The sequence below is a fragment of the Trichosurus vulpecula genome, chromosome 7, assembly GCF_011100635.1.
Source record: "Trichosurus vulpecula isolate mTriVul1 chromosome 7, mTriVul1.pri, whole genome shotgun sequence".
Lineage (NCBI taxonomy): Eukaryota > Metazoa > Chordata > Mammalia > Diprotodontia > Phalangeridae > Trichosurus > Trichosurus vulpecula.
The window spans coordinates 136,714,100-136,739,773 of NC_050579.1; the positions used below are offsets into that span (position 1 = coordinate 136,714,100).

Genomic DNA, 25,674 nt, shown 5'->3' on the forward strand with positions numbered 1-25,674 from the left:
AGAAAAATTCAAATTTACTCCTAAACAACCTCCAAATTTTTAAAAAATAAAATACAGAAGTTTATAATAGAAATACTGAGAATAAATCACTGTTGGATACTTTTAGATTTTCCCCTAGTGTACCACAAATCACATCCAGAAGCCCAAACAAAACAATCACTGAAATTTCTGAGACCTTCCTGCTGAGATTCAGAACCATAGCAGAAGAGGACTAACAGAAGACTCCACCGAAGCAGGGAGCCTTCTGCATGGGCTACACTGGTCTTTGGAAACTAATGATCATGGACCCACTAATAAGTGACCACAATTACCAAAGGTAACATTAAACAAACAAACAAACAAAAAACCTTTTAAATCCAGCAGCATCTGGATGGATTGAAAGACTCCACTTTACCACCACCCTGCTGAGGTACATTTGACCACCAAAGGCAATGAAAGCCATTAACATCCTGAATTAATGGGGTTAGTGGTTTGCCAATGAGATACTTTCATGACACAATGTGGATTCAGCAAAGTTTCCCCTTCAAGAAAAATAAAGCTTCAATTTCAAAGAGCACTGATTAGACTTAATACCATTAGGGGACTATTATGGCATTTTTTGTTGTTGTTGTTAACTGTGCTTCAGTTGCTGAACCAAAAATTGTGGGCAATTGTCTTTACCAAAAGTCAAGGTTTAGGAATGTGACAGCAAATCCAAGGTACAGATGAGCTTCAGATGTGAATAGGCTTCAGACAGTTGGAGAGCCTTTTTCAGTTTTAACAGGTCCTAGGGTTTTTATTATCACTACCAGAAGAACAAGAAAACTTCACCAAGAAAATAACAAAAAAAACACTGAATGTGTTACATGATGTTTAAGAAGCTGCTTAAGTTTTATTGGTTGCAATGAATATTTGTTACAAATAAAAATTAAATAGCTAAACAAATCTACTAAAGAAATAATTCTTGATCACCTCCAACAGGTCCTAAAATATACAGGAGACCCCAAATACCAAATACTAAAATACCAATAGAACTATTTCCTTTTGCAAGTTAATGGTAAAAAAATATAACTTTAAAGTCAATCTTCATTAACATTTGAAAATACAAATATAAATTAAATAAGGTTGGCAAAAGACACATACAAAAAATCTGCTATAAACAAGCCCACTTTCAAAAGAATTGCTCAATTTACTTTGTCGTATTTGTTTTGTTTTTCTATTTTTAAAAAAGTTTAAAACAGTACATGTTCTCTGGATCATCCATGAATATCCAGATGTCTTTTGTCTTCAAACCCCAAATCTTCATTTTTAGTTCATTTGTTGCAAACTTAATTTTCACTCCTGGCTGGATTTTTCTTCCTTGGCAATTCTTTTTGTTACCCCACTAAAATACTTTTCACGAAATGAATTAAGACCTTTGTATGGCAGAAACTGATTATCTAATAGGTGGGAATACTGGTCCTGGTCCTGATGGATGAGAAGATAGAGAAAAAAAATACCGTTCATTAAATTGTTTATATATGACATAGCAAAAACTCTATCAAGCAAACTCTTTGTCTCTTTTTTATTCTCTCATTACAGAACATGAATATTAATAAAAGGATTGTGTCCTGAGAGTGCTTCTGCATAAATAACTCAATCAATAAGAATTTATTAAGTGCCCATTATGTGCCAGGTACTAGGGGTGCAAAGTGAAAGATGGAACCAGAGAAGAACGGTCACAAAGGGTTGCACTCATATAATATCCGACAAGTAAATGAAGCTTTTGGTTTACCCCTATATTCAGGCATTAAAGTGGATGGTAGACTACCGCAGTGAGCGCCATTTTAAAGTGGTTAAGTAGGCCAGACTACTGAGAAATGGTGTGCCAAGATGAAATATGTTGTTGCTGTTGTTTAGTAGTTCCGTTGTATCTGACTCTCTGTGACCCCATTTGGGGTTTTCGAGGCAGAAATAGTGAAGTTGTTTGCCATTTCCTTCCCCAGTTCATTTTACAGATATGGAAACTGAGGCCAACAAAGTTTGCCCAGGCTCACAGAGCTAATAAGTGTCTGAAGCCAGATTTGAACTCAAGAAGATGAGTCTTCCTGACTCCAAGCCTAGCACTCTATCCCCTATGACACTTAGCTGCCCAGGATGAGATAAATCTATACCTGACAGTGAACAATGCTGCTAATTCAACTACTTTTCAACTAGACCTAGTCTTGTATAAATCTATGTACCAATCATATAAAAACTGGGGGGAGGGTAACCATTAGGATCCACTTAGAAAAAGGGTCTTACTACCTACTTAAACAGATCTATGTTGATACGCACATGAATTAATGTGTTTTTCATATAGATAAAGAGAATCAACTAGAAAGCAGAAACCTAACCTCTCCACCCTTAATTTTAATATCAAAATGGTAGCTACAAATGCATCTGGAATATATCAGCTGTCAGAATGTTTTCCTATTTCTGCTTATTTCATAAGAAATTAATATCTTTGTCCTACTTCATTGCTAGAGTTTATAAATACCCAGAAGCTTTAGCTAATATGAAATTTCATTTTTTATACTGCTAGCCCATATGTTTTCCTAGGAACCATTTTAGTCACAACTAAATAATCCAAATTGTGCAATAAATATTTCATAGATATGTCTAGCTTTACTATTGCATTAAGCATAAACAGGCAGCTACTTCAATTTTAAGATAACACAGTGTTCATGTGTCCTAGAAGTTTATCAAATTTTCTGAAGAACACCAATGAATAATTCAGTCAATAATACAAAAGCATAATTAACATATCAAAGAGTCAACAACTTCTGGGAATATGCAATCCAAGAAAGATAAGTTTGTTCCTAGCCACTTGGGGGATACTCAATACATAAACATTTTATCTTATTGTTCTCTTCTCCTCACCAAAATAAATAGGACTAATTGAGGCACAAGGTGGGGGTGGGGGGTGGGGGGAGGGATGGATGTGAAGTATGGTGAAGGGACCTGCATGAGGTCGCCTCAAAACTGGAAGGCAGAACTGGATCATAAATATAATAATATGAACGGGAACCTGTGGACGTGTGATTTCATTGGTTTTGGAAATTCCCTGTTAAAGAAACTCCCCCTGTCAATGCAGGTTGGTATCTTTTCTGTAATTTGTAGTCTTAAAACAATGAGAGGTTAAATGACTTGTCCAGGGTAACAAAGCCAGTATGTGTAAAAGGATGCATGCCAACAATACACTCTGAGGTTGCAAATACTTGTCAAATACAGGTGTAATATACAAAATATGGAAAGTGTTCTAAGATAACATTAATAATAGATAACATTTATATAGCATTTTATATTTCACAAAGTGCTTTAGATATATGATCTCACTTGATCTTCACAATAACCCCATGACCTAGGAGCTATTATTATCCCCATTTTCTGATGAGAAAAATGAGGCTGAGAGAGATTACATGACTTGCTTAGAATCACATAGCTAGGAAGTATCTGAGTCAAACCCTACCCACTATGCCAAGCTACCTCCCATATAGTGATTTTCTAAGATGCCAGGCTTCAGCTGACAGTCAATCAATACACATTTTTAAGCATCTACTATGTGCCAGGCACTGGGCTAAGTGCTGGGGATACAAAGAAAGGTAAAAGACAAACCCTGTTCTCTATAAGTCTTCTCTTCATCTCCTATGTACCAGACAGGTATAACTCCATTGGGAAAGGAAGGAACCCAAGTAATATCTTCCTAATTCTCAAGTAACTAGCCCCAGGACCTGAACTGGATGACAGAAAGAGCTACTGACCCATTTTTCTCATCCACTACTGCTGCTGAACCAGTCCTAAAGAGATGGAAAATTTTCCCTTGCACCAGGCCCACTTTGTGGAAAGTAGCTCTGTTCTCTGAGAATGTGTTATTTAAGATATCACTATAGACAACTACCTTAAAAGACAATTAATGAATAATGAAAGTGTTAAAGGCTTATCTTATTTGATATACAGGAGTACCCAGAAGAAAGAAAAGTCTAGTTGAGGAATTTCTGTAAGCCAAGACCACCATAATGCACCAGATGACTGATTACAAATTGGACAATTTCTACCTAAACCTGAAGTGATGAGGTCTTAACAAAAACAAAAAAACTTCCTTTGAGGCTAAAAAGTGACTAAAGGAAATAATGTGGTCTTTAAAATAAGGTGAATTTAAAGAAAGGAACCAGTGACTGAAGGTAAAACAGGGAAATCCCTGAAAATGCAAAAGTAACACTTTCACCCCACGCTAAATGAAGGAACATGAAATTACACGCTATAACTTGCATCCTATGTGTAGTTTATATCCCCAAAATCTCCTTACAAAATCTTAAAATTTGTGCACTACAACATAATGTAATAAGTTTTATACTGACAAGACAGAGAAGGGGGAGGGGTGCTGCTAGACAAGACAAGAAAAACCATTAAGTCACATATAAATGGCAACAACAAATTACATATATGTGTGCCAGTCTATATGAAGAGCTTATAAATTCTAACATTTACATGGTGCTTTAAGGTTTACAGAGTTCTTTCTTTTAACGACAACGCTGTGAGATGGACAATGTTGTTATCCTCATTTTCCAGATCAGGAAACTAGTCCTCGGCAAAGTTAACCCATATCTCTCGACTTCAAGTCTAGCACTCTAGCGCATGTGCGCACACACACACACACACACCTCTATGAAACTATTTATGACAGTAAGAATTTATAGTGCCTCACTTCAGATAAATTCAGTTCTCAATCTTCTGCTCCTCTCCATCTCCTATCTTTTGTTAATGCCAGAGTAAACACTTAAGATGTTGATATTTAACTCTACATATCTTTCAACACCTTCAATGACTCTTCTCTATTCACATTCCCTGTCCATTCTGACCAAGTATATCTGTGGCTTTGTTTCAACTCTCATCAGTTAAACATCTCCAAGACAAAAGTGTTTCCTTTAAAGAGGAGGAGGACACAAACTCCTATCTCTTTCTCCTTGACTCAGGATTGCTATTTGCTTGGACTCTGTATTTTGCTTCTCCAATGTCTTTAATATTCATGAAACTGCCTACAAGCCTAAACTACAATACCATCTCAATATTACGAAGCCTTCATTCAAATTAGCTTCTTCTTCTTTAGGGTCACCAATTTTCAGTGACAAAGGAAAGTGGAGGGAAAATAAAGATACCCAGAAAACTAAAGACTACTAAGAAAGGAAGGGTTATAGAAAAAGATTACATCTGCCCTGGTTTGCTGTTTCGCACTTGGATCTTTTAAGTATTAGATGAACAGGGGCTGAGTAGCAAGAAAGATAATTTGTCAAACTAAGTTCTATTCTCAGAACAGAGAAGCAACATAGTATAGTGAATAAATTCAAAAAGACTTGGGTTCATATCCTGAACACACCGTATGCCCACAATTGCAGACTAGATGATAATTTGCATTGGTGGAAGGAGTTTCCATACTGGTAATTCCTGAAATTAATCCCACCCCACCCTGAAAAAAAAAAAAGCTGACAAGGGAGAGGGGAAAGAGGATAAAACACAAACATAACTATCACACATGTTACATGAGAAATGCATTAGAGATGTATAGGATAAATGCTATATGATTGGTAGGAGGGGTTCACTTCATCATTCTGAGAGGAGCCAACATTTGAAAAGGACTTTAAAGCAATTCAACAGGTAAAGGGAGACAGTGAAACCACTTCAGGCATAGTAAACAGCATGATGATGAATGGCATGGAGGCAGTAGAATACAATGTATATTCATGGGACAAAGCGTAGTCAAGTTTGGCAAGAATAGAGAATACCTGAAGGGAAGCAATAGGAACCAAATCTGTAAATGTAGTCTGGTCCTAGATTGTAGAGGGCCTGTAATGCCAGGCAAAAAAAAAAAAAATGGAAACCTTACTCTTTAGATGACAGAGAAACACTGAAGATTTTTGAACAGAGGCATGACATAGTCAAATCTTGCATAAAAAAGGTTTCTGGCATAAGAAAATTTGCACAAGACTGGAAGAAGTGAAGACGGAGGACAAGAGGTAAGAAAATCTGTTGAGGCTATGTAAGATAATCAGAACATGCAGTAATGAGGACATTTACTAGGATAGAACAGTGAGAATAGAGAGAAGGGGATTAGTGTGTTGTAGATAAGAAATCAATATGAGTTGGCATCTGACTGGGCATGAGTAAGGGAGAGGGAAGAATCTATATAATTCCAAAGTTATGAACAAAGGTGATGAATCAGACAAATTATAACTAGAATGCTTCTAAAAGAAAAAGTATGCTCACCCAAATTACTCCATAATGGAAATGAAAATATCTTAACCTTGCAAATTTGTAGGTAATTTTACATAGCATGGGAAATAAGCCACTTCAGAGTCTATAAAACCAACACAACTGAATAATATTCAATTCCAATCTGTACAAATAATTGCTGGATGGGGTTCTATAAAGAGAGCTAGACTTTGAGTGTGACCTAGGTGACTTTAGGTAAATCATTTCATGTGTCTAGGTCTCAGTTTGCCCATCTTTAAAGTAAGAGTGCTGGACTAGATGATTTCTAAAGTACTAAACTCTAAAGCTGATGAGTATGTGGTTAATTTTTCTAAACAAAAGATTGGTGGGGTTTTCAAAACAAAATAAGATTTAAAATCTATTAAATAGCAAAAAAATCTTAGACCCAAACTTTTAGACAGCATCCTGTTAACACAAGTCAATTTCCTGCACCATCAATATTGCTAATTCCAAACATAACCCATATAGAGAAGTGAAGCACAATCCCTAAAGTAGAAATGGAATTCCAATACTTTTATGTGTACCACTGCCCTCTGCTGGCTAAGATCAGAGAATCCTTCTTTATGCTCCCTTACCCCACAGGTTAGAATAACAGTTTAAACCAGAACTGCCCACATATGCTGGGGCCTAAGACCTAAGGTCAGGAGCTCTTCTGGTCCAAACAATATTTTCCCCACTGGAAGGACCTGTCATTATTCATATCAACTCATTTCTTAAATATACAAATACAGCAATTGCAAGAGATTTCTACTAATCTCCATCTGTGACCAACCAAGAAATGACAAATTCACTTTAAAACAAGAGCAAAGAATGGGCCTCATATACAAATGAATCCTTAACTGTTTATATACCTAACTATCCAGCAAAGAGTAAAATGGGATGTCCAAAATAAAAGGATAAAAGGCACTAAAAAAAACTGACCTCTTCAATTCCCAAGGCATACATACATACATACATACTCCACGATGTAATAAATATTAACATAAAGGTTCATAAATGCCAAATTAAAAGAAACCTCATGGAATATTTTGTGTATATACAATCAAAATAGGCACTTAACCCAGGGCTACTAAAGTTAATTGGTTATTGCTTGAGGATGAGTGTACAGATGCATTTGTCAACCTGAGGATCAGAAACTTCTGCCAATTAGAGAGAGGACTTGGGACAGTGGGGGCTAGAGCAAGAGGTCACAAAGAATAAATCCAAATAACCCCTTTTTAATCATATCTGTTCCTAAAATCTATTACCCACCCCCACCCCTTATCACCTAGTCCTCAGAGAAACAAAGGTGTTTCTACAGTTCTTGACAGTATGGTGATTCTGCCACCTTGCTGTTGTCAGCTAGAGAAAAGTGAAGTGAAGTTATCGGAGTCACTGGTTGAAAAAGTTTGAGAACTCTAGCTTAAGAGAGTGGCTCCACCTCATTTTGATATTAAAATACTGAAATTAAGTGAATTACAAAACAGAAAATTCTGGACTCTAGCTCTTGATCATATTGATATGATCACACACACACACACACACACACACACACACGCCCTCTAAACGCCTTTTCATAAACAAGTGGCACTCTTTAATCAAGCAAGCAATAAATAAGTGTATACTATGTGCAAGATACCAGGTGCTATGAGGAATACACAATAGTTTTATAAAACCTAGTCCATGCATAAACCAATTCCTATCGAACAGCCCTAACTCTTCCTAGTACTTATTTCCTTTTGATTTCACTTCTACTGGATCCCTTGGAACTTCCATTCAAATAGAAACAGACTCCTCTTCACTCTCAGTCTCCTCCTCTTCTAATACAATCTGTTTGCATTAAATTAAACTTGACTTTTTGCCCAAGGACCTCACAGCCCTCTCCATAACTGACCACTCCTCGTTTCGTTCCTCCCCACACCAATTCACTCCACAAACTGGTTGGGGTCAACAGCCTTGTTATCCTCCTTATTCTCTACTACCATTCTGGACTCTTGTCCTGCCACCATCAAACAGTAACCCTCATCCTGGGAAGCCCATGCCACTCTTCGTTCAGCCACACACTTGATGAGGTGGTCATGCTTTATAAGTCACCATTACTTGGAAGAGTTCTATCTCCAAGAACTTCAATTCATAAAAGTCCCTCTAAAACCACAATCTCATCTTTCCACTTCTTCCACATCATCATTTCTAAGCTATCTCATCCTTCTCATCGTGACTACCTATCTCTTGATTCTTCTCTATTTTCTCAGACTATCATCAACATTTTGGCATCAAGAAACTAAAAGTTGGAAGATGCCAGAGAGGTTCTCTGGCCCAACCTATACCTGACTGAATTCCTTATGCCTCACCACAGACAAGTGATCATCCATCCTCTGCCTGGAGAATTCCAATGACAGAGAATACACTGACTACTAAGGTAATGAATTCCATTTCTAAACAGCAATCATTGCTAGGAAATTTTCCCCTTATGACAAGCCTAAAATCTGCCATAACAATTTCCACTCCCTTGCTTCTAGTTGTGTAATCTGGGGCCAAACAAAAAAAAATCCCCATATGACAGTCCTTTAAATACTTTAAGACTGTTATTATGTCTTCCTTCTACTCTCTCTAAGTCTTCTTTACTGCAAGCTAGGTAGGCCCAGTTCCTTCAACCAATCCTCTTATAACAAGAGTTCTTTTCCTTTTTTATACAATGCCACCCTTTGGCAGTCTGGGTAAAGTCTATGGATTCCTCAGAATAATGTTTCAAAATATATGATACATAGGATGACAAAGGAAACCAATCACATTTGATTATCAAGACACTTAAAAAAAAAAAAGCTGCCAGACCCCAAGTTAATAATACCTATTTTACAGCATGGATTCCAGTACTCTTACCATCTTAGTCATAATCAAACCTAAGTCCTTTCTAAAACGTGGCACCTAGAACTGAACAGAATACTCCAGATGCAGTATACCTACAGCTAAAGTTTTCCATTCCTTTTCCTGGACACTATGCCTCTCAAAGTCTCCTTATAGCACTTTGGGCACTGCCGTATATCACCGTTGACTCATGTACTGAGGCTATAGTTCATTAATTTTCCTCTTCCCCTAGTTTATTTTTTCAGGAATCATTATCTAGCTATACTTCTCCCATCCTATACTTGTAAAGTTAATTTTTTTTAACTCAAGTGTAAAACTTTGCATCTATCCCTATTAAATCCCACCTTCCATGATTTGGCTGGTTGTTCTGGGCTATTAACAGCTTTTTGGATCCTGATTTTGTCATTCAACATTCTAGCTATCCCTTCTAGCTTTATGAAATCTGCAAATTTGGTAAGCAAGCCATCTAGGGCCTCATCCAAATTACTTCCCTACCTATGGAGTATTAAATCCAAAGTAGGCCATCTCAACAGTGTTTTATCATAAACCCTTAAATGTTACCTTTTGGCTAAGAGCTTTTTCTATTCCTACTCCCCAAGTACTATGTGTTGCCACCCTAAGTCACAATACCATACTGAATCCTTCTATTCATCTTTTATTGAGTCTCCATCATGTTCAAGAAGTTTGGCAAAGAAAGATGAGATGTTATCAGGTCAAGGCAAGTTTTCTTGTAAGATGAACTGAGCTAAATATTTTTGTAATCAGAGACAGAGGAGCCATCAGAGACTAAAACTGGTTGACATAGGGAATGATTGATGAATCGAGGTCCTGGAGGGAATTGGGAGTGGGATCTGGGGGAAAGGTGTCAAGGCACAAATGGAAGTTATACTTAGCAGTAAGAAGAGGGTAGGTGAAGTGAGAAAGTCATTGAGGAGCAGGAAGGAGTTGGGGGAGCTTGTCACATGCACGTTTGTATTAAGAAAAAAAAAAGTATGGAATTGACCATTGATTGGATATGAAGAAGGAGAGAAAATAAGGAGACAAGAATAACAACTACATTGTGAGCCTAGGGAAGTAGGAGGATGGTAATACCCTCGACAGTAACTGAATCTAATGCCTCCTTTAGGATCATAATGTAAACAGACTGGGTTAAAGCGTATATTACTTCTAGTCTGAACTACTACAACAGCTTCCCAACTGATCCCTTTAACACTGGCCTTTCCGCTCTTCAATCTATTCTTCTAGCCACCACTAGAGTAATATTCCTAAAACAAACATTTAACCATGTCACTTTCATACTTAAAAAAAAAATTAAATGGATATCTACCGCCTGCTGATTTGGTCTTGTAATTCAAGCCCCTCCACAACTGGGCTATAATTTACCTTCCAGGCTTATCACAGATTAATCCTAGTCACAGACTCTATGATCTAGCCAAACTTCCCATTATTCTCCAATCCCATTCTAACCTTTCTTGCCTTGATAATACCTTTAAAAGCCTAATACATACACACAGACACACAGACACAGACACACAGACACACAGACACACAGACACACACACACACACACACACACCTTTGTTCAAAGCTCAGCCCAGGTACCATCTCCTGGACAATGACTTCTTTGATTCCTCCTATTTATAAGTAATCTCCCCCTCCTCAAATGTCTCATAATTCCATTCTATTCAGACCTCTCAGGCATTTCTTGGACACTTATCCTGCATCACACTTACCTTTATATTTATTTTAGTATTATTCCTATTAGTCAATAAATACCTTGAAGTAAGAACTATATACCATTTCATTACTGTATTTCTCTGTGCCTAGTGCAGTATAGTGTAGGCACTTGGTAAGTGACTGTTGAACTGTTAAATGTACAATTTTTTAACAGCATCATCTCATTTAGCCCATGTATAAACTACCTTGATAATTAAGTCTTTTATCAAACTATAAATTCCATGAAGGAACTGCCTCTATTTTAAAATTCATCTCATGGTCCGAAAATGAAATATACTTACTCAACATTTAGTTGTCAAATACTGAAAATTCCTAGATGGCAGATGGCTACACCTATTTAGTTTGCTTTATGTAATTAGCATTTGAAACTGTTTATCCAGTATAATCCTCCCTGAAATTAAAATCCAATCTTTCTGGTAAATTCTCTACTACAAAAACAGAGAACAATGACATTTGTTAATTTTGCCACATAATCATAACATTAGTGACAATTCTCAAGGACAATTTTCAAGTTATAATACGGTTATTTGTAGAGAATAGGTAATTGTCCCAAAAAGGCATCATTTGGGACATGGATAATCAAAGACTCAATGATGCTAACCTAGGTACATCTATAAAGATACTAGAGGAAACCAAATGACTTTTACTTTATTTATGGGTCAGGTTAAAATCGTTTCTTTACTCACTGTCACCCCTTGATAATAAGATAATGATTTCTTCCATGTCACTGGCATAAACTTCAGATCATTTATATTTTCCTAAGTGACAGCAGTTTATATAAAACAGCAGTTTCCACTGCACACTTCTGAATACAAATAGCTTATGAAGCATCTTATGACAAGTGAAAGCCAGTGATGCCGATAGCAAAGTGAAAACCACCTAATGTAATACTTATCTAATTTTGTCAGCTAACATTAAGAAAAGACTCTTTAATTACAATGGAGACTGGAGGTATGTGATATATTCTTAGAGAAATATTAAAGTGAGAGCAACAAGGGGAAAAAAGATGAGGAAGGGAGAGAAGGAAAGCAACAGGTAGTTTTTCTTTTTTAAATTAATAGAGAAATGAAACATAAATGATGTTGTTGAATTCAGTGGGCCTCAGTTCAGCTTCAGGGTAATTACCCATGTCCGGCTTTTGTTTAAAAATCCTGCTACCCTTATCAAAGCTTCCCACTGTTCGACATCTGGTACTGGACAGTAGCTATAGAAACCACTTGTGCTGAAGTTATACAACTATAAACAGCACTAAGCAATTTCCAAACCAAGGACAAGCAGGTCAAAAGTCTGGCACCCAATACTGGTAAATAGAAACTCCCAACATTAATCTTAATGAGAACCTGAATGTCACAAGGTGAGATTGGAAATCTTTATTTAGTAAGCCTAATGCTTATATATTTGCAAATTTGTTCTCTTCAAAAGTTCTTTTTTCAATTGCTCTCACTTATATCTTTTATGGAATTTTTTTTAACATCCTCAGTCCCAGAATACCTTAAGCAATACTCCCAACAAAGTATTAAACTTTAATGCCCGGGACTCTTAGCATCAACTATAGGAATCAACTCTAACAATGACAGCTCATAGTTCTATAGTTCAAGGTTCATTCACAATGAAATTCAGGTACTTCAGGTATTGTCTTAATTTTACTGATCAAAGAATTGAGACTGTGAGAAGTACCCAAGGTCACATGGCTAGTAAGTGCTGGAAGCAAGGTTCAAACCTGGGCCTCTCCATCCTTTTCATTATATCAAGCTGCCTCTCTGAAGAGGCTCCGAATGAGACTTGATAGATTTCTAACGAAAGGCTCTCTACTCCTTGATGTACCATAGGGGCACCCTACTCAGACATCTATAGCTTTACATAAAAACTCAACAATCAAACTTGAGGCCTGAAACAGCACCACGCACGAGTTTACTGCCAACTTAACACACTTGCTAGGATTAAAGTTTAATTTTATCAAAGAAAATGTCTTGCTTACCTTCACTTCAAACCAACAAAATACAGTATATATTTTTAGGCCATATATATTAATAGATTTCAAGAAATTGGAAATACTGACAACCCATATGAATTTTAGGAAATGCCTATATATGCCAACAGAAACAAAGTATTATAAACAGAAATCAGAATTATACTGGATTTTTATGATTCGGGATTTTGTGGGAGTAGCGTGATGGTCCATATACGATTTAAGAAAAATGCTAGGAAGACTATGCTGAATTAAATACTGAATAAGGAACAATAGAAAATGCTACAACACAAAGAAAACATTATTCAAGTAATTATACAGTGGACAAAGTACTGGTATTTCTATTTCAGCTTAGAATGCTTTTGACTACAGGATAATGTTTGTTAAACAGAATTGGAATTCACCTCCATATCCACAATCATGATACTACATATAGTTCTTCAATTTCTCTTGTTCAAAACTCATTTCCATTTCTATTTTATCGAACTATAAGACAGACTCATACCTAGGATTCTACCATCACTGGTCCATGATGAAAGAATATTCTAAAGACTCTTTAAGTAGAAGAGAATATTATTCATAATGACTGACCCTCTATTTCCCTTCAGAGAAACAAATGATCCTATAAATAAGATTGAATAATAACCAAATTATGTCATATATACTGGGATCCAAGTAACTCAAAGGAAAAACAAACTGACCATTAATAAAATAAAAATGGTTGTCACACTTGTCCTTGGCTTGAATAGGAATCAGAGATTATAACCCAATGTAAAGTAATATAAACTATATTCATCTGTATCTCTCTCTGTTACATATATCACATATACGTATACAAATATATTTCTCCTAGGCAAATATCTCCCAAGGAAATTGTACATCGCTCTAAAATGTAATGTTTAATGCAAACTCATCACCATAAGGTTTAATTTACTGCCCTCCAAGACATTCTTAAGTCATCTCTGTCTCAGGGGATGCCGCCATCTTGCAAACACATGACCTCGAGGTCGTCCTTGATCCCTCTCTCTCTTCTCCCGTGTCCAAATAACTGTTACAATCCGGACAGCCCTCTCTCCACAGTTTTAAAATAGGATCCCTTTCTCCAGAGCACAATCCCTCATCATCGGCCACATTCCACTCAGATTTATTACAATCGTCTCCTCACTCTCTCCATTTATGAGAGTCTTCTTCCCAAAGCCAAAATAGAGAAACTAGCAGCTTTTGCTAGTCCATATAATTTTCTTCATCAGGGCCTCTGAACTAGCATATTAACCTATATGTGAGAAGAATCACAACATACTGTACAATACACAGGTAACATTTTTCTGGAATACAGGTAAAAATATTTATAACAAATACAGATGCTTAAAAAAAAGGTAAAGAAATAGATCCCTGCTGAATGATGCTTTTAATGAGCAGGGCATTTTAAAATAATAATTAGCACAGCACACAGAATATAACTGTTCACATTTTCGCGACTTTCTTAGATTTACTAGAAATAAAACTGAGACTAGTACTTTGATATGTGCTAAACAAACTTGTGATGCTTCAGCATTTTCCTCATACTAATTGTAGATGGTGAAGACTACATAAGGAAAGCAAAGTGCTAATCTACTGATAATCATCGCAAAATGAATAGCACTTTAGCTCCAGCATGGAATAATGACGGCACCAGCTCTTCAAAAATAAAAGCATGAATAACCAGAGGCTGTATAAGCTAAGAGAACAAAACTCCTTAATGTCCATTAAGAGCTAACTGAATTTCACTGTGCCCCTGAGACAAAGATATTTACACAGCACCTGAAGTTTTATGCGTTTTCTCCAAGACAAGTATTATTCTCATTTTCCAAATAAGAAACTCGATGTTCAGAGACTGATTCGATTACAGTGATACAACTTAATGTGAAAACTCAAGTCTTTCAACTCCAACTGCTGTTGGTCCTTGCCCATAAAGAGTTCACAATCTAGTTGAGGGAAGCAAGGTAACTACACTGAAAGAAAAGGTAATATAATTTAGAATACAAGTATACAAAATGACAACAGTATGGTAAAGACAAACAACTTTAAGAGAATTAGGATGTGGTCAGTGTAATGACCAACTAGGATTTGAGAAGGCTAATGATGAAACATACTTTTGATAGACTATACATGTTTGTAATAGGGGTTTTGCTTTTCTTCTGTTCTCAACTGGGGAGAGGACGATTGGGGTAGGAGAGTGAGAAGAAAGATTCTTGCTGACTAAAAAAATTTAAAATAATTTCTAAAGGAATATTAGTATATAAGAAAAAATCATAAACCAGATCAATAATCTCCAAGGGCACTTACAAGATTATTCTTGTAGCGACTATCTTTGTAGATCTTTAGTGGGAGAAGATGTGAGAAAATAGATACATTATTAATTTATCATTAAGACATATATCACTGGGGAAGAACAGATTACTCAATATGTTTTTGGATCTGTAATGGACCTTTATTGAGTTATCAAGGAAACACTTTTTACTACTGAGACCCAGTGGTCTAGTATAAATAGTCTATCCAATAACATACCACAAATACATTTTTTATAATCCACATTTTCACCAACTATTAGTTACAATACTAAATCTTCTCAAATTTAAAAACAGAAATTTCGAAAGGGTAAAAGGAACAATTTATATCAACATAACACTCAAGCTGTATTGATGTTAAACATGTCCAACATATTACAACCCAGAAATGGAGAGAAAATACACAAAAGTATAAAAATTTATAATTAATGGCATTCTGTAGCCAAAGTCAATAGCGCTGGACAAGCACAAGTGCAATTTGTTAGAGAAATGAGAACTGTTTGACAGTTTTATGTCATCTCTTGCATTATAAAGGACTAGGACCTTAACAGTTACATACATTCCTCTTTATAAAGTGAAGGTAAAAATAAAGCAATATATTTCCAACTAAGCACCATTACTTAACATAACAAACTAAAGAATAGTCTTAATGAATTGTAGAAGACTCTAAAAGAAGCAATAATGAAAACAGGAAATTCAGTTCTTAGAAAGCAAAGATCATGTTACAGGGGACAGCTACAGGATGCTCCTTGGCAAAATGGCATGAGGCAGCTAACCAATTATTAACGCTAATGCCTATAAAGTACCCTGGAAAGCTTCTCTTTACATCTTTGGTATGTGGTTAAAAAAAAAATTAAAAGGTACCTCAACTTTATCCCCACCTTTTCTTTTTAGTCCCAAATGAATTTGCCCAGAGGGAGATTATAACTTTAAAAAGAGGATGAAATACACTGAAATAAATTAAGTTCCAGAAGGGAAAACAAAGGTAAAAGGTCCACAATGGATCTTATTTCTGCCATAAAAACAGAAATAATGGTCTTATTTTGCTGGTCAACTAGGCTTGAAAAAGTCCTATAAATTATTTCTGTTATGTCTCATTTTCCATTTCTTTGGAACAATGTTTTAAATAACCATCTTCATCCAGAGTTAAGGGACAATTTATATTGTCCAAACAACAACAACAAAAAATGTTCATTTGATTTGTTTTACTTCTAGCACAGTCCTAGCAGTAAGATTACACCTCTGCTCCTCCCCAAAGTACTGTATGTCATTTATACAAATTGTATAGTTAAAAAAAAATCAAACATGCCAAATTTATACATCTAAACAAATGCTGCCCTCTTCAACATAATCACTAAAGGAGAGTATTTGCTTATTCCAATGGTGCTACCATTGCTCAAAACACTTTGGGAGGAACTCCTTGTTTGGAATTGCCTTCAGAGATAGCATCACATTCTTCTGAATATGCTTAATGATAGCAAATATTAACTTTTGACATTAAAAGTCACTTGAAGCCAAGTACAGGTGAGTGATCAAACCAAATAATACTTTGGGAGGCAAAAAAAAAAGGTGATGCAGATAAAGTAATAAGACCAGTAAGTTTGGTTTTTATTTTTTCATGTCTCAAAAAATGACTTTGAAAGTCATCTGTTAGGACAGGCAACCTATGAACATTGTCATGGAGTAGGGTCAGGCTCTATGACACAGGAAATAGAGTATCTCTCACCACACCACGGTGTCCCTCTCATGAATTAAAATCTTAAAGGTTGATGTTCATCAGAAAAAGGCCCCTCAAAAAACAAACTAAACAAACAATAAGTTGGAGAAAGAAAGAATAGGGTGATCTGTGATCACTAAGAGATGACTGATACACAGCAAAACAAAGCCTTTCTCCTTTAAAAGCCCTTCCTTGAATGAGTTATATAGAATGAACAAATCATATATGTGTGTGCCAATAATGAAAGACTAGGTTTCAGAAAAGCCTAAAAGGTTAAAGAATTAAAGAGAGAGTAGAGGCAAATTAACAGTTCTTAGAAAAGGGCATCGCAAATGAGAGTTCAAATTAAAAAGATAGCTCAAGGGAGGGAGTAGGACAATGAGAATTCAGATAATTTCATTATCTGAGCTAGAAGATGGGTAGATAGATAGATGGCCAGATAGACACAGACAAAAAGATATATACGCACACACATACATAAAAAGGAAAAAAGATAGTAACAATTTAAACATACTCAAATAACTTGGGATAGGAAAGGAAAACAAGGCAGAGGAGTAAGTCTATAGGTTAACACCGGGATCAAATTAGTGCAAGCAAAACTAACTGCAAGAAACAAGTGCTGATTTAAGGGAGGAGGGAAACCACTAAGTTGAATGTACTTTTGGAAAAATTAGATTTTAAAGGCCTAACAGTTATGGCATATGAAGAAAATAGAATATTACTGCACTATAATAAAATTTAAAAGGGACAGTTTCAGGGAAAGCTAGAAGGACTTCTATGAACTGATGTAAAGTGAAGTCAGTAGAACTAGGAGAGCAATTTATAGAAAACAATACTGTAAAGAAAAAAAAACTCTGAAAGACATAAAATCTCAGATCAATGCAATGACTATTGGGGGACTAATGATAAAGCTGGCTACGAGAAAGGTGATGGACTCAAGATGCAGAATAAGTTATACATTTTTGGACACATAGAAGGTGCTCATTAATGCTTGCTGAAACAACTAATATGGGAATTTGTTTTGCTTAACTACACATATTTGCTATAAGGAGTTCCCCCCACCCCAGCTATGAGGGTAAGAGCTGGGATAGAGAAATGATCTAGGGATAGGGTAGCCAAAAAAAAAAAAAGAAAAAGAAAAACAAGAGAAAAGAGTTGATGAAGCACATTTTTTAAATGAATGAAAGAAAACAGAAGGCCAGAAAAAAATCACTGACAATCAGAACAACTTTGAAAGTTACATGCTGAATATATTACATATTTTAAAAGATAAACAAGCCTTACATAATATAGATTCACAGTTTCATTTACAATTCTCTTCCACTATGATACTGTGTAGATGTAAATATACTTAGTGTTAGTTAATTTCAGAATAAAAATAAATTTTTCGAAAGAGAAAACTTATGCTCCACTAGGTCTGGCTCTGGGTATACATACACATGGAGATATTGCTTTATTTATCTTCATTCTGTTATTTCTAAATTTATATATTCTTCTTCTCCTTTTAAATATGTCCCAGAAAACACATACACACATACTTACATCATGGTCTGATTGGGAAAATTATAATATAGATATATTTCTTAGTATCCCATAATACCTTTATCAAAACTAATAATGAACCAAAGCCCAAAGTCATTCCCTAGTAGCTAAGTGATCAAAATATATCAAAAAATATGATCAAAAAATAATAGCTAAGTGCTAAAAACTTCCAAAAGAATGGTAAATTATCAAAAATCATAGGAAAGAATGTTCCAAATAACTAGTAAGAGAAATTAAAATGAAAAGAATTCTGAGCTTTCATCTCACAACCCTCAAAGTAGCAAAAATCACAAAAAGACAAAAACAGTCAATGTTGAATAGGGCAGCTAAGTAGCACAATGGATAGAATACTAAGCTTGGAGTCAGGAAGACTTATCTTCCAGAGTTCAAGTCTGGCCTAGTTGTGTGACCCTGGCCAAGTCACTTAACCCTGTTTACCTCAGTTTTCTCATCTATAAAATGAGCTGGAGATGGAAATGGCAAACCACTCCCGCATCTCTGCCAAGAAAACCCCAAAAGGAGTCACAAAGAGCCCCACATGACTGGAACATGACTAATCAACAACAAGTCAGTGTTGAAAGGGCCACAGAGAGGCAGGAGAGTCAATATCCTTGCTAGTGAAACCGAAATGGTTTAGGTGAGAATATGTGAGAAATACGGGAGAAAAGTGACTAAACTATTAAGACTGTCCTGACCCAGTGGGTCCACTACGGAAACTCTCGAAGAGACCAAAAGAGAGGGAAAGGTGTAACATACACCAAAATACTTATGGCAGCATTATTTATGGCAGCAAAAGATGAGAAACTATATGAGTACCTACCCACTGGAAAATGGCTGAACAAATCATAATACTGAAATGTACTTGAATATTATTGCAACACAAGAAATGATGAATGTGAGGAATTCAAAGAAACAAAGGAGAGCTTGTACAAACTTATACAGGGCACAGGAAGCAGAAGTAAGAGAACGACATTCACACTGACTAAGATAATGTTAATAAAAACAATACTAAAGGGCAGCTGAATTCGGCCTAATTGTAATGGCCACTCTTACATCGGGGGGTATGATGATGAAACACCGTTCCCTCCTGACATGGAATATAGCATGCGCTATCAGAAACAATGGTTGCATCATCTGGTTTTACTTAAATGTCTTTCTTTGTTATAAGGGAGGGCTGAATGGGGGAGAGAGTATTTGAGGAGAGATGACTGTGCTATGAAAAAAAAAGTGCAATGATATTACTTTTTAAAAAAATCTATATTTCTTCTGAAAAGACCAGACCTATTTACCTCAAAGTCTTTCACCTTTTCCATTGTTATCAAACGCCTCGCTGTGTGACTGGAAAGCCTCTGCTCACAGTTGCTAATAAGTTTCAGGCAGGGGTGGCGTGGTACTATCTCCTCCATGTATCTGGAAAGAATAAAGCCACTGAAATAAGTTCAGAACATGTGTGCCCCACACTGAAAAATTGGGATTATTCAGCTGTATTTATTTTACATACTCCCACCACAGCCTATACTACTTACTTTCCTAAAGTAGCATATGCTAATTGCTTTCAAAATTCATGACAAAAGTATACACATTTATTTAAAGTAACAGTATTAATAATAATAATACAGAAGATAAACTCAAAAAAACTTATTTGTGATATATAAAGAAAATGGCTTTTTTTATACAAGCACTATAAGATATTCACTGAACCAGAAATATGTAAATAGTAGTTTCTTCATTACAATTTACTTAAAATGGGAAAATGCTTTTAAAAATTTTTAGTTCAGACAATGAGCAAAATATAACTAGCCTCTTGGTAACATTCACTCAGTTCTGATAAAGTACTAGATTGTGAGACAGAAGATCAATGTTTTGACTCTTTTGCTTCACTAACAGCAAAAACTTGGGTAAGTTGCTTAAAAGATCCTTCTATAAAACAAGGCCAAGTTGAACTACATGATGGCTAAGACCCATTCCAGTCCTAACATTCTATGATGCCTTCTTATATGAACCCTTGGCTTCACCGAATGATAAGTCTCCCTACACTTTCTTTATGTAACTTTAACTAGCAATCAGAATTCAACAATACAAAATACACCAAGAATAGTACTATCATGTTCAAATAAATAAAAAGAACAAATGCTGCCAGCGTATTTTTACTTAAGTTGTGCTTAAGTATAAATTTTAAACAACTTAAGTCTCCAAAATTAACTATTCCAAAGTAACTTGGCTAAAATCTATTTCTTCCCCTGCTAGACATCTTTAGAGATAACATAGCATACCTAATTCCAAAGTGGTCATGTTTGGATAAGGTTTACAAGAAAATTATTATATCTTTTAATAAACTGAATAAATTCGAAAAAGTCTAGGTAAAAGACTAAAGATATAGAATCACATATGATTCTATACCTCAGACACAATCACTATCTTGATTTGTATTATCACATGATTTTATTATTTTATATATATATATATATCTGTCATAAAGGAGGATTTTTACTGGGTGGGAAAGAAGGTGGTTAGCTATGTTAGCTATGAGAGGAAAGAGCTTCGATAAAACACCTTTAAAGCTGCACCGAGGGCAGAGAGGAAAAGTGCAAAAAGAGAACAATTTTTTATTACCTGGTTAAACATATACTTTTAAAAAGAAAGCAAAAGGGAGGCAGAGCCAAGATGGAGGCTGGAAAACAGGCACTCGCTTAGGCTCTCCCTCAAATCCCTCCAAACACCTGTGAAAAATGGCTCGGAACAAATTCTAGAGCTGCGAAACCCATGAAATAACAGAAGAAAGCAGGTCTCCAGCCCAGGACAGCATGCATAGTCACTGGGAAGGGTCTATCGCACCATGCTGCGAGCAGAGCGCAACCCAGCATGGGACGAGCCAGGACAGACCAGGGCGGAGGAGATGTGGCAAGCAGGCCTTAGGGCCAGGAATCACTGAGCTGTAGCAGTTCACCAGACTTCTCAACCCATAAACGTCAAAGACCATTTAGCAGATCAGTGGGAAAACTGCTGGATCTGGGTGAGAAGTGCATGGTCCAGCCCTAGCCCCGGGGGCGGTGGAAGTGGTGCAGCAACAAGGGCAGGAAGCTCTGGCAGCTACTTCCAGAGCTCTAGCTGTGGCTGCTTCCAGAGTCCCTGGCCCACCGGTGGGAGTAATTAAGTGGTGGATCAGAGCGGGAGTGCAGGGAGTGCTTTGGTGGCCCTGAGGCAGGGTTCTCTTGCTTTGCCCTGCTTGGATCTGAGTTGCAATCCTGGTTGGCAGTTCTTGGGGGAGGAGGAGCAATGGTGTGGCAGAGCTTGTGGTGGCTTAGAAGTAGCTCTGAAAACAGCAGTACAAGGCCCCTGAAGCTTGGGACAAAGCATTCTCCACTCTGAAAGCAGGCATAACCTGACCAAAAGCACAAGAGTCAAGTAGCTGGCTGGGAACATGAGCAACAGGCAGCATAAAAGGACTCAGACTATAGAATCTTTTTTTGGTGACAAAGGAGATCAAAACATAAAGCCAGAAGTCAACAAAGTCAAAGAGCCTACATCAAAAGTCTCCAAGAAAAATAGGAATTGGTCTCAGGCCATGGAAGAGCTCAAAAAGGATATGGAAAAGCAAGTAAGAGAAGTAGAGGAAAAACTGGGAAGAGAAATGAGAGTGATACAAGAAAATCATGAAAAACAAGTCAATGACTTGCTAAAGGAGATCCAAAAAAATACTGAAGAAAATAACACCTTAAAAAATAGACTAACTCAAATGGCAAAAGAGCTCCAAAAAGCCAATGAGGAGAAGAATGCCTTGAAAGGCAGAATTAGCCAAATGGAAAAGGAGGTCCAAAAGACCACTGAAAAAAAATATTACCTTAAAAATTAGAATGGAGCAAGTGGAAGCTAGTGACTTTATGAGAAATCAAGAAATTATAAAACAGAACCAAAAGAATGAGAAAATGGAAGACAATGTGAAATATCTCACTGGAAAAACCACTAACCTGGAAAAGAGATCCAGGAGAGATAATTTAAAAATTATTGGACTACCTGAAAGCCATGATCAAAAAAAGAGCCTACATATCATCTTTCAAGAAATTATCAAGGAAAATTACCTTGATATTCTAGGGCCAGAGGGTAAAATAGAAATTGAAAGAATCCACTGATCACCTCCTCAAAAAGATCCCAAAAAGAAAACTCCTAGGAATATTGTCACCAAATTCCAGAGATCCCAGACCAAGGAGAAAATATTACAAGCAGCCAGAAAGAAACAATTTCAGTATTGTGGAAACACAATCAGGATAACACAAAATCTAGCAGCTTCTACATTAAGGGATAGAAGGGCTTGGAATATGATATTCCAGAGGTTAAAGGAGCTAGGATTAAAACCAAGAATCACCTACCCAGCAAAACTGAGTATCATGCTCCAAGGCAAAATATGGACTTTTAATAAAATAGAGGACTTCCAAGCTTTCTCAGTGAAAAGACCAGAGCTGAATAGAAAAAATTTGACTTTCAAACACAAGAATCAAGAGAAGCATGAAAAGGTAAACAATAAAGAGAAATCTAAGGGACTTACTAAAGTTTAATTGTCTTCTTTACATTCCTACACAGAAAGATGATATTTGTAACTCACGAAACCTTACTCAGTATTAGGGTAGTTGAAGGGAATATACACATATATAGACAGAGGGCACAGGGTGGGTTGAATATGAAGGGATGATATCTTAAAAAAAAAACAAAATTAAGGGGTGAGAAATGAATATATTGGGAGAAGGAGAAAGGGAGAGATAGAATGGGGTAAACTGGCTCACATAAAAGTGGCAAGAAAAAACAGCTCTATTGAAAGGGAAGAGGGGGCAGGTAAAAGGGAATGAGTGAATCTTGCTCTCAATGGATTTGACTTTAGGAGGGAATAACATACACTGTCAATTTGTTATCTTACCCCAAAGGAAAGTAGGGGCAAAGAGGATAAGAGAGGGGGGATGATAGAAAGGAGGGCAGATTGGGGGAGGTGGTAATCAAAAGTAAACACTTTTGAAATGGGACAGGGTCAAGGGAGAAAACTGAATAAAGAGGGACAGGAATAGGATGCAGGGAAATACAGGTAGTCTTTCACAACATGACTGTCATGGAAGTGTTTTGCATAATGATACATGTGTGACCTATGTTGAATTGCTTGCCTTCTCAAGGAGGGTGGGTGGGGAGGGAAGAAGGGAAAGAATTTGGAACTCAAAGTTCTAAAAACAAATGCTCAAAAAAAGTTGTTTTTATATGAAACTGGGAAATAAGATATACAGGCAATGAGGTATAGAAATCTTTCTTGCCCTACAAAAAAGGGGAAAGAGGATGGGGGGGACTGGGGTGACAGAAGGGAGGGCTGCCTGGGGAAAGGGGCAATCAAAATACATGCCATCTTGGGGTGGGGGCGAAGGTAGAAATGGGGAGAAAATTTGTACCTCAAAATCTCATGGAAATCAACGTTGAAAACTAAAAATATTAAATAATAAAAGATATGAAAAAAAGAAATAGAAAAAAAGAAACAAAATAAACAAGCAAACAAACCTATGTTGTAGAAGTTCACAGTTTCATGTTCATCTTCTTCCCTCTCCTTCATTTCTTGAGATGTGTGTGATTGCTCATGATTGTTAAAATCGCAATAAAACAGAGTACAATAAGATCTAAGTTTCTAAATTTTTGGAGCACTATTTTTTGTAGTAGCAAAGAAAGAGAAGCAAAGTAGATGCCCATCAATACAGGAACAGTTAAAAGAAATGCAAAATACAAATGTAATCAAATATTACTCCACTGTAAGAATCTATGAGAATATGAGAAGTATAGGAAGACACATAAACTGACACAATATTAAGTAATCTACACCAGGAAAACAATTTGTTGTTGTATAGATACACTTTTGTGTACACAGGTATATATGTGTGTGTGTGTGTGTGTGTGTGTATAGATATAGTAGATATATACATTTTCTGTACATAGATACATACCAACACATACACAGAGATACACTTACTTATATACCTATTGGATGAGTGGGTTTGTTTTTGCCTTCATATCCACAGTATTTAGCTCCGGGTTTTTCACATAGTAGGAGCTTAATAAATGCTTGTTGACTTGAATTGCTGAATTCATGCATTCCGTGTTTTAGCCAAAATAGACTACTGTCTGTTCTCCATTCTCATACTGTCCCTGTCCACCTTTAAGTCTTTCATCGGAGAGATGACTGAAATCTACCTCTTCTTTCAAGGCCCATCTGGCAGATCACCTGAACTGAGATCTTGTCTGTATCTTTGAAAGATCTTAGAATGGAAGAAGCATTGTGGGATCAGAGAAAGGCATTTGTCCCTGTTTTTCAAATAAGAAAACAACATGGATTCTGCAGGCTAGAGGCCACTGAGCTTGACCTTACTTTTTGGCAAAACTTTTTTTAAAAAAATGGTTAGTGGACACATCAAAAAGGAAACTGTGATCACAAAGGTTCAGCATGACTTCCTCAAGAGTGGGTCATGCGAGACTGAAGCTCTAGGAAGAGAATGGAAGTGGAGATACAGGATTTGGACAATATCTGCAGACAGGTAATAAGTAAAGCTAAAAGAGCCAGTGAAATCAACCAGAAAACATATAAAGAAGGGGGGAAAAGAAGACAATGAAGAGAGAAGTTACACATATTTAGAAAGGGACACCTTGTCAAAAATTATTAAACTAAGAAGCCTGTAGACAAAAAATATCCAAAATACATCCTTTACTGTCTTGGAAATACTATAAGCAATTAAGACAGCCTCTAGTTTCACTTTTGCAAAGGTGAAAAAAACTAGCATAAGGATTCCAAACTACTGCTTTACCAGACAGAACTTCAAGCATAATTAAATGCTGAAAAATAAACCAAGGAAATGTAGGGTCATGTATTTACTGCTAAAATTTATCCCTATAGAAAAAGACTATATGGATAAAAACTATAGAAAAAAGACATCTAATTCCCTTTTAAAACTCAGTTTGCCTAAGCCAGAAGGAAAACCCTTCCACATACATATGTGCCAATAAGCTCTTTCTCTGACAGATGGTATATACACAAACCCACCTGTCATTTCAGACATCAGCAGACCCCAAGAAATGATTTTGATCTTGAGTCTCTTTGTGTTGCCTATTAGCTACCCAGATACATACTCAGAAAAATAAGATCAGTCTGGACAAGGAAGTCTGTGGTCTCATTAGCTATCACATCAGAAGCTGAGCAAAAATAACTTTCAATAACCTAACCCACTCTAAAAAATTCATTAATCTCAATGTATGTT

At 36.3% G+C, this 25,674-nt stretch overlaps 1 protein-coding gene across 4 annotated transcripts in view; it reads right to left on the reverse strand.

Annotated features, from left to right (window-relative positions):
- Nucleotides 1–851: 851 nt before the first annotated feature.
- TRMT11 (tRNA methyltransferase 11 homolog) overlaps nucleotides 852–25,674 on the reverse strand; it is a 71,606-nt gene continuing 46,783 nt past the window's right edge. For all 4 annotated transcript variants that reach the window (XM_036767330.1, XM_036767329.1, XM_036767331.1 and 1 more), the window contains 2 exons: nucleotides 19,693–19,813; nucleotides 852–1,446 (listed from right to left, as the gene is read on the reverse strand). In XM_036767330.1, coding sequence (XP_036623225.1) covers nucleotides 1,315–1,446; nucleotides 19,693–19,813 — 253 coding nt within the window. In that variant the 3' untranslated portion in view covers nucleotides 852–1,314. The remainder of the gene's footprint in view (nucleotides 1,447–19,692; nucleotides 19,814–25,674) is intronic.